The following is a 10,218-nucleotide window of genomic DNA, read 5'->3' on the forward strand; positions in this document are numbered from 1 at the left end:
GGAGGGGTGTACTAATTGAGATGTAACATGGGCAAAACCCCAAGTGTTTTTAAGCTGCCATCATTTCAGGGCACAACATAAAACATATGAAACTCCCCACACATTCAGCGCCTCTCATTTAAAACATCCTATTGGTGAACAAGTGTTCTAATAACTATATGGGAAAATACAAGCATATTCTATTGTATTTTATAATACATTTAATTTCTTTATATATATATATGTATATATATATGAACTATCTGTCTCCTGCCTCATCCTTTCCCTTTCCACATCATATAAGCTTGACACACCTGGTGACCACTCCCTCTCCCCATTGTTAGATGACATGACACAGGCGAGAAAGGAAGAAATGAAAATAGAGAAAACAGGACAGGTTTGCAGCAGCAGATGGTTATCTATGGTGAGCTTTACATTTTGCATGCACCCACACTTCCACCCGTGATCTCTTATTATTACCCTGTTTCACTCTGTATGTACAATTTTCCAACAGGCAAACCAAATTCAATCTCAGAGACACAATCAGTTAGAATACTAAGCCCTGGGCAACGAGGAAGCCCACATAGAGATCACTTTGTGTTAATGTGTGTGTGCATGTTGGACTCATCACCTCAGATCCATCTCCTGCACCATTCAGAGGAATCAACAGGATACATAATAGTCATCTTTAAACAGAAAAAAAGGATCATATTCATAATTCTATCATTAATGAACAGATATTGACAGATTTCGAATAAAACAGTCATTTATAGGATTATTGGCAGAAATGAAAAATTTGCGGCATGTGATTCTTTCTTATCTAGAAGATCTAAATGAGACGAGACATTTCCGCTTTTCAGACAATCAAAAATGAAGCCACTGACTCTCAAGCCGTCCTTTTGAACACACCAGTACAGATCGTACAAAAAGCATTGTACCGTATCCTCACCAGCATCCGTACAGCTAGTGCTGTGCTAAGTGGACCCTCTGGAGGGCAGTGTTTGCCTATGGCACATCAACTCTGAGTCTAGTGCTGTTCACATCTCAAAGAGATGAGACTGAAGTTGGGGCAAAGACACCACTTTTGGCCACTGAAATGCCCTCTTGATTTGATAACGAGCACAGAGGTGAGGCAGAGAGAGGATTCTCATTAATCCCATTGGACACAATGCTGTGGACACAAGTCCTGAGAGGCTTTGACATCTACCGGAGCGTTATAAATTGTTTTTGTAATATTTACAAGACAAATAAATGACCATTATTCATGTCTTTTTAAAGAGTTTTCTAGCATTTAACGTGTCAGTACAGCTTCTCACACACAATTTGAATCAAAAACAAAAAAGAAAAGAAAAACAAAATATCACAAAAGAAAAAACAAGCACACAGCACGCCGCTAAAACGTCGACTCACAAAATGTATGACAGTGCAAACTTACATCCATGTCTCAAATAATTTACAAACATTAGTATACACTTCAGCACCATTGTTTACTATTGTTGTTGAATACATATCAGTAAGCTAGATCTTTAAGTGGACTCTGTTAGTGCTGGATGTGCGAATGAGAAAGGGACAGACAGCGATGGAGTAGATGTTAGAAAGCGGTGGGTTGCACATCCATAAGCAAGATGATAGCGTTGTCCTGGGCAGTCAGTGACAATGAGAGGAACTGATGTGCCAATAGGTCGCACTTTCTTTTTGGTGTTCTCATGGATAACGTAAGTTCACAGCACACACTGTGGATGAAAATGGCTTACGTGTGCTGGGCACATTGCTTTAGTTTACAGACCACACATTTAATGATCAATATGCTGTGTATGATCCGCAGGGAGCAATTTATTTTTGTTTGTTTTCTTTAAAAGCCAAATGTGTACTTTGTCTTTGTCTGACAGGAGCAAGCTTTCTTTCCTGTCTCTGGTGGAAGCATGCAGAGGGAGAGACTGTAAAATGATGGTACAACTTATGGGACAAAATGAGCAGAAAACAACAAAACAAAATGAAGAGTTGCCATCAATACTGCTCTGCACTTACTATAACCTGCCATACCCTGCAACCCGAAGGCAAGCCCTGTATGCTTTCACCTCATTCATACTCCCCATCAATATGTCTATTTATATATTTGCTATGGGTGTCCATAACACAAATCTTCATGTTCACAAAAGAAAGGTGCCTTATTCCTCATCGAGAGGAACAGATTAAATATGCAAAACAAGGGCCGCCACTCAGAGGGTTACATAACACTTCCCTATGACCATTTTCATCTTAACCACATTCCTTTTAACACTAGAATAATCTAGTTTGAATTCATGGTGACATTGCTTTTTACTCTTTACTCTGTTTTGCTCAGGCTTTCACCATCTTCTACTTGCTCCCATCCTCCACAAAGTGAGAAGAGAGAAATATCACAACATTTATTTCCTATGATGAAAGGGTTGCTCGTGTTTCCTCGCCTTTGACTTTTTTTTTTTATGTTGCATGTTGACAGACCAAACTGGAGAAGAACAAACGTCTCGTGATTTTCCTCTCTCACTCGTCACACACGGTATATCCTTCCACCTTCTCTGAAAAAAAAACAACAACCAAACAAAATCACCTGCACAATAAAGCTTCAAAGACATAGGCTTAACTCGTCTCTCTCTTGCATTGTTTCCACCAGAAAAGTCTCAAAGTAGACACGGCTATTTAAATTTCCAATCATTATGTCCAAATTTAACAACTGTTTCAGGGATTTAATTGTTAAATTTATATTTAAAAAAAAAACATGCCTTGATAAAAAGTGAAAGAAATGAGAATATTTTACTAAGATAGGAGAAAAAAAATCAGCATCAATAGCGCTCAACTTTTAGTAGTTTTTCAGACATTATTGTTACTAAGTATAACCTGTATAAATATTTTGAAGACATTTTTTTGTTGTTGTTTGGATACTGCAATGGACAATAACTATAATAAAAGTCTACACAGATCTACTCAGAGGGCTTGGTTCATAACAGCAGAATGGGGCATAAAACTACCAGGTGGAGTCAGTTTGTGGCTTATCCAAACCAAAAAAGCTACTGATCTACTGGTATCTGAGTTCAATATGATATAATATGCAGAAATGAAATCAAATATGCAGTGAGTGAATACATTTAATCTTGGGTGTCTTGGAGTTGACGATGCACTACTAATGCCCTCAGAGTAAACGATGCCCCCTCGTTGCTGGGGAGTTTAGTGGCAGACGTTGCGCTTGCTGGGTTGGTGAAGGAAGGTGTTTCTGGTGTGAGCTGCATGGCGGGGGACCTGCTCCCTGGTGAGGTTTTGGCGCTGGATGCGGTTGCGGCCCAGATGGCGCCGCTCGATGCGGGCTTTGCTACGCTGGACCCTGGCCACTTGGGTGACCTTGGCCAGAGCTCCAGCCTGGGCGGCTGCTCCACGGCTCACCCTGGTGGGCATAGTGCTGCGGGTGGCGGGGGCAGCAGCTGGCTCGACCACTCTGCTACAAGGGCAGAGAAAAAAATGTGAGAATAGGTGTTATGGTTGTGATAGTCGTGCTGATGCTGAAAAGGCAGGTGAAAGTCAAGTGTAGCTTGCATAAAGAGTGTAATTTGTTACCTCACGCTGCTCGCCAGGCTGACAATGCTTTCCTCTCCCAGCACAGACAAGTTGCTGTTGGAGACCATGGACAAGTTGTTGGAGGAGACGTACACAGACATGCTGGGGTGCTCGATGAGCAGGTCCTCCATTGGGCTGGCCTCTGCTGTGGCTCCCTCTGCAGTGAAACAGGGGGGAGGGGTGACAAACCAGCTCTCATCCATGCTGCCTCTCTCTGGGCCTGCCCTACTGCTACCCCCACTGCCCCCACACTCACTTCCAGAGCCAGGAGACATTGACGGGGTGGAGGAGGGCGTGGACAGTCTGGCCCGTCTCGGCAGGGTCACAGGTGTAGTAGCACCCAAGTATGACGGGCTAGCACTCGGACAAGACAGCGGGTCTGATGATGCTACAGCACCTCGTGCCCGACCTTTATGTGTTCTACGGCGCTTGAGAGGCGCGTGGGGAATGGGGGCTGGGCATTCAGTCCTTGTATGTGTGTCCTGATGATTTGATTGGTTACTATCTGGAAATGATTGTGCAATCATTGGGGCTCCCATCTCATTCTCCGCCTGCATCATGCAGTCAGATTCTTTTGAGCACATGGCAGCGATGACATCGGGGATGAGACGGCCAATAAAGACAGATGTTTAAGGTGGGAGGTTGCAAAAATGATGCAAATGTGGCAGATTTTCAAAAAGCCATGCGGGATGAAGGGGGCAATTTTTAAGGGATCACATACGCACGCGCACACATACCAGTGTGGGAAATGTAAGGGTGTTTAAAAAAATTGGAGGAGGGGAAGAAGAGGGGGTAAGGAAACACAAAACATAAAAGAGTCACATCATTAGTTGTGTTGACCCTCTAAGGTTTTGATTATGTCATTGACATAATGTTTGTCTTGATTCTGCTGAGAGGCACTTTTGATGTTTGGTTGGCTTCTGAACACACACCAAAGCAAAATTTCATACTCAGTAATTGCCTTTGTCATGATTGAGATCATAAACAAAGAGGAAGGAGATGTACGTTCACAGAGAGCTATGCGTTTCCATCTTCAGACAGACAACACTGTTGGTGTGGCAGCCATAATGGGTGAGCATCAGTGTAGTTGAACCACGCCCCGACTGATTCTTTACCTCACCCCATCATCCCCATCATTACTTCTGTTAGTAGCATATGCATTCAAGAGAGAACAGAAGCATTCCTCAGCTACCTAAATCACATTTTTAGAATTTCATAGTTCGGTGTGGCTCTAAAATGCCACACTGAAATATCCAGACAAGCCACCACGGGACGTCCTCTACTGAGACTCACCAGGCAGGTTGACGAGCATCCATCCCTCCTCGTCAGCCTCCGTCACACAGGGGTTGGGTCCCTTCAGCTCAGCTGCCACCTCTTCTACCTCCCCAAACAACAGGTTGCTCAGACGCTGGAACATGACTGCCTATATTATCAAGTATTGATGACTCAGGTGCTTTTGTTGTCCACAAAGAAAAAGCTGTAGCTGCCTTTTTGAATTTCTTATTTGTGTTTACGTATCACTTGTTGCTGTTTTATGCAATTCTTTATCAGAATTCTTGAGTCTCTTTTTTCAACTGAAGCCCTTTGCTGGATCTCGGTTTTGATAAACAGGACTAGACAGGCTTCTTTAGTGCAAATGTAAGGTTTCACTTGGTTCGGAGCAAAGGCCTGGAGAGAGAGAGAGAGAGAGAGAGAGAGAGAGAGAGAGAGAGAGAGAAGGGGGTGGTTAGTGGTAATAAGATGATTAGGTGCAACACTGCCAACACATTTTCTTAAAAAAGGACATAAAAAGGAGTCACATATTGAGTTAATTTCCTACTGCTTTGTCAGGGTACATTGGATAAGCACAATATGTAAGCAATGTGTGTGGTAAGAGCTCTCTCAGAGATATTTCAAGGCACACGCAACAAGTTGGAGCCATTTTCTGGCCTCAAACCTCAAAAGCATTTATATTATAATGGCAGGCTGACACAAACAATGAGTCTTCAGAACAGGTTTAAGTTTACACTTAAACATCGCTAGATGGCTTGCATCTTAGATAAGGAAAAACTGGAAATGGTATTTGTTTTAAAAACCTACATTAATTGAGTTTTTGGTCACTTGGGGGCAGAGCAACAAGCTGTAAAAATTTATAAAGCTCATACGGCAGATCTGTTAGCCCAGAGTTGCCTATTTACACATCCAGGAGATGTTTTACCTCTGTTTTGGTCTCCACCAGCTCTTCAAAGAAACATCAGGCTCTTCTCTATCTGCTCATTGCTCCACAATGTTCTCCAGTTATTCGCTAACTTTGTGCTTTTTCACTTTCTGTCTGCTGCATCCAGAAACAACACCGAGGGGAGTGACACAAAGAAAATTACCTAAACAGCAAATCTGTATGCTAACAGTGACCTAAAAGATGCTAAAACGCATAGTAATTCGATCCATTGTTAATATAAAAATATTGATTATAGCAGCTTTAAAAATGGATGACAATGCAATAATTTTAGGTTATTCAATGGGCTTTGAAGGGGTCAAGCACAACAGTTAAGACTGTTCAACCTAGACCCAGTGTGTAATGAAAACTGAGTCATGAGATTTCAACATGGCAGTGACTGTACAGTACGTCCTGTGTATAAAATTATATATACATTTAAACTTTCACATGTTGATGACCTAACCTATGAATAAACTGTGGCTGAGGAACACTGAGCTACAGTGGGTGGTAATACATAAAAATGTGTTTTATTATGAAATAAATGCAAGAAGCTGGTAGACAATAGCTGCACTCCCTTCCCCCGTGAAATTTAGGTAACCAATCAGCACAATCTCAGGACAGATGGACAGGCCAGAGAGGACGAGGAGGAGGAGATGGAAGGAGGTGACACAAAGAGCCACAGTCTCACAAAGTCAAACAAAGTGAGCGAGCACACCGTTAAAATGCAGAGAAGGACAGAGGCATTAGAACAGAAGGTACTGAAGCAAAGGACAAGTGCCTGACCTAACTGTTAACATGATGATGTAATGTTGAACAGATGTTTGAACAGCCATCGCTTACATGACAAACCCCTACATGTTCAAAGGCTGACTTTTATTTACTTAAACTGTGTTAGTGCAGAAGGAGAGACTGAAGTGATAACAGAGTGCAAACCTCTGCCAATACTTCTGCAACTTGCTGACACACTTAAAGATATCTCTTGAACTGTAGGTTGATTTCTTATTTTATGCTTTTATTAATATATTCACTTATTTGCACTCTAACATACCCCTTTTCAGTCCATCTGTTTGACCCAAAGCCTGATCCGCCTTTCTCATGGAAATCCAACACGCGCTGCCGACATTCAACTATTTCATCAACTAAACGAAATTGCAGAGGTTAATAATACCGAAGGAGCACAGATTAAAAGGTGAAACAAAGTGCGAGATTTCTATACACAGTTAAGAGACATGGAAGAAGATATGCATGGATGCTTGTTGGGAAACTGACACTTTTTATCCTTATTTGGAGAATCACCACGGCCACGAGGAACAGAGGGAAGAGACATCCTAATTGCAACCATACAGTACATGCTCCTGAGATTTGTTATGTCACATGAAATAATAATCATTTTAACAAATATGGTCGCTGTCTAGCAGATGGTTTACATGGGTGTATGCTTAAAATAGCAAGAGAGAGTGAGAGACAAATGAACAAGGGGAGAAAAATGTTGCAAAGACAGGAGCCTATTTTCCAAAAAAAAAAAAAAAAAAAAAGTACTCAGGGTTGCATGAGTTCATTTTGACTCACTTTCTAGGTCATGTGTTAAAAATCCTATCTGGTGCATTAAATAAAAAAATGGCCCGTGGTTGTCATATTTTGGGGATTTTGCAAAGGAAATCCAAAAAGACACTGTGGACTGAGTCTGAACTGAAGCGCTGCAGTCCTTCCTCAACACTGAGATTGTTTTAATGCATTCCTGCACTAACAGAAACTTAAGTCATGAGACTGTGACGAATAAATCCAGATAAACAAAATTTTGGTCGCGATGCCTGAGGGTTGCTTTGCATAAGGTGTGGCAGATACCCCATTAAAAAAAGAAAAAAATAAACACATTCAATATGGACTAAATGCAGCACTCCTGTGATAAAACACTTTTATCAGTATGGTGGCCTTGGCAGCTAATTCAGGCCTATCTGACTGGTGTAAATATAGCTATTGATGCTGCTAATAAAGCAAAAATAACCACCACTGATATGGCTCCTGGAAGAGGCAGCTCATCACAATATGGCATATGTTGTCTGAAAACATTATCTAACAACTGCCAGCCATTAACACAAGACATTAACATGTGAAAACCTTTCTATGTGAGGAAGCAGGGGGACAAATGTACGGCATTTGTTTGAAAACTTGTAGTCAAGACACTGTTAGCATGCTGTAATGTTAGTCTGGCTGTCCTCTCTGTCTAGTTCAGTCCTCCTCTCTTTTTAACAGTCCTCTATTTTACTTATTAGTCCAGATTGCAGCTACATTACAGTAAGTATATCGTAGCATTAATTAATGGTGGATGTGTGAGGAGCTATCTTGTTTATTTATTATCTTGTAAATATTAATTTGATAAGGCAGGCTGCTTTATTCTATTTTTAGAATGGACAGGGACAACAGATAGGAGTGTTTACAGTTCTTTTTTCTCCTATGTTGATCAATGAGCCGTGTTCCTGACTAATAAACCTAGAAAGTAAACTGTAACGAGTAAAGAAAGTTCAAGAAAAATCTGGGAAATCTGATAACTTAGCAAGACTAAACCTAAGTTACCTGAGGATATAGCTCAAGCCTGCACACTACAGCAGGGAGCTGTTGCCTTATTCTTATATGGTCATCAGGAGCACTGACAGGTCTTACGTTGTGTATTTATTCAAATGCCAAACCATAAAAAAGATTTTGCAGGCAGAACTGCACAATCCAAAGTATATTTTTTTTATTTTATTTTATTTTTTGACATTGGTCTTTACCAAAAAACAAATAAATATATAAAAATAGGCGGAGTGGAGCCGGATGGGAGGGGACTCACGAAATGAAAACAAGAGGCCCTGTGACGTCTTGCATACGTCACTGACGCTGACGGAGAGGTTCCAGCCTATTTGGCGAGCGGAGGAAAAAAAGGGGGAACTGAATGGCAAACATAGCGAAAATGTAAGATATCAGGACCGCGTAGATGCGACCTATATGGATTGTTCCGTCTAATCTGCATTTTGCAACGCTATGCAAAAGAATCCATACGAGAACGGGTGCTATTGTCGACAGTTATGGTCCGGAGTTGAAACCCATTGACGCTACAAAAAAAAAAATCCTCACAGCAACAATGTTTACATCTGAAATACACAAAGATAGCCTTAAATTAGTGGAGCCAAAATAAAATCGGCTTCAAGCTGTCGACGGCCGACTGGCCGAGAGAAGACAAGACTTTCAGCAGAGGATCCAGGTTAAACATGAATTATCCGTATAAGCTGCACAGCTGAAGGGTCAAAGCAATGACAGTTGTGGCTCAGCGACACAGCAAGAAAGACATCGACTGGATGGGCCACTGGCAGCACAATGACACTGTTATTTCACAGAAGAACATCAGTGGCTATTATTTTGCAGAAAAGCGAAGCCTACAAGGTCCGCCTCCCAGAAAAAACATCAACATCCGCCATCGACTTGACTCCACATCAGCATTTGGTGCAGTTTACACAACAACGACTGCTGGCGTCCTTTAAGATGAATGTCATTTGCGGGTTAGGACGTCGAATCGACCTAAATAAAATGCTTGGTTTGTCCTGCGATACTGCTATCAAATCTAGGCTATTTTTGACCTAATAATAGGTCATTACGGAGCAGCCACAGGCAGCCCATGAAACGAGTCTGTGGCAGACAAAGCTGTGTAATTCTACAAGAATTTCACGATGGCTGATGTCTGATGGATATTTCTGTAGATATGAGGAATGCAGCCGTTTCACTGACAGAGACAAATGTAGCTTGACACCTCTCGAGGACACACTGACACAAAAACACACCAAGTATCAGGTTTAAAGCAGTAAAAGTAAAGAGTGGCTTACCTGCCTTTGCAATATTATTCAAGTTGTAAACGAGATCTCACACACAGTAGAAACGACAACAATTCTTAAAGCATAGCTTTAGATTTTCTTTAAGTGAGGTAGTTAAAACACCATTATACAAAAATAAAAGGCTTTCTTCTTAGAAGAAGGGCTTCGTGTAAAAATATTACACTGATGTTTTCAGATCATAACATCTGCAGCTTTTTCCCCCTCCTCTCTATTTTTTCCGCTGCAGATTTTCCTCCTGTTTATTGCTGCCTCCAGCTGATCCTCGGATCAGAATGTAGAGCGTACAAAACAGCTGATTGTGAGATCACAATACGATCGTCCACGCCCCTTTCCCCGCCCACACAGAACTAACCAGCCAATCAGAATATTACACAAGCCACAAGCCGGGCCTCTAGGTAACAGGGTGGGGGCTGGGCGAGAGGAGCTGTCAACCTGCACCCAGATGGAAAAGGGGACTTCATTTAGAGACTGATCCCTGATCAGGTTCTACTTTCAGCGTCGCTGCAGTTTGGAGTCAGAGCTGGGGGATGGTAAACTGATCCTGAGTCTGTGCTCCAATAGCTTCAAGTACAAGTCTTCTACAACAAG

At 41.8% G+C, this 10,218-nt stretch overlaps 1 protein-coding gene across 4 annotated transcripts; it reads right to left on the reverse strand.

The window, feature by feature from the left end:
- Positions 1 to 326: 326 nt before the first annotated feature.
- Positions 327 to 9,911, reverse strand: LOC139335087 (tumor protein p53 inducible nuclear protein 2). Of its 4 annotated transcripts, XM_070968516.1 has the most exons (5): positions 9,622 to 9,906; positions 4,861 to 5,235; positions 3,824 to 4,138; positions 3,568 to 3,724; positions 2,445 to 3,451 (listed from the first exon to the last, which is right to left on the reverse strand). In XM_070968516.1, exons 2-5 carry the CDS (start codon positions 4,982 to 4,984, stop codon positions 3,184 to 3,186), a joined length of 864 nt encoding a protein of 287 aa, XP_070824617.1. In that variant the 5' UTR covers positions 4,985 to 5,235; positions 9,622 to 9,906; the 3' UTR covers positions 2,445 to 3,183. The 4 variants fall into 4 exon arrangements, with proteins under 4 accessions (XP_070824616.1, XP_070824619.1, XP_070824617.1 ...); XM_070968515.1 differs by having other exon boundaries at positions 327 to 3,451; positions 3,568 to 4,138; positions 9,622 to 9,911; XM_070968518.1 differs by lacking the exon at positions 3,824 to 4,138 and having other exon boundaries at positions 1,834 to 3,451; positions 9,626 to 9,904.
- Between the last annotated feature and the right edge of the window lie 307 nt (positions 9,912 to 10,218).

Source organism: Chaetodon trifascialis, chromosome 8 (assembly GCF_039877785.1).
Source record: "Chaetodon trifascialis isolate fChaTrf1 chromosome 8, fChaTrf1.hap1, whole genome shotgun sequence".
NCBI classification, from domain to species: Eukaryota; Metazoa; Chordata; class Actinopteri; order Chaetodontiformes; family Chaetodontidae; genus Chaetodon; species Chaetodon trifascialis.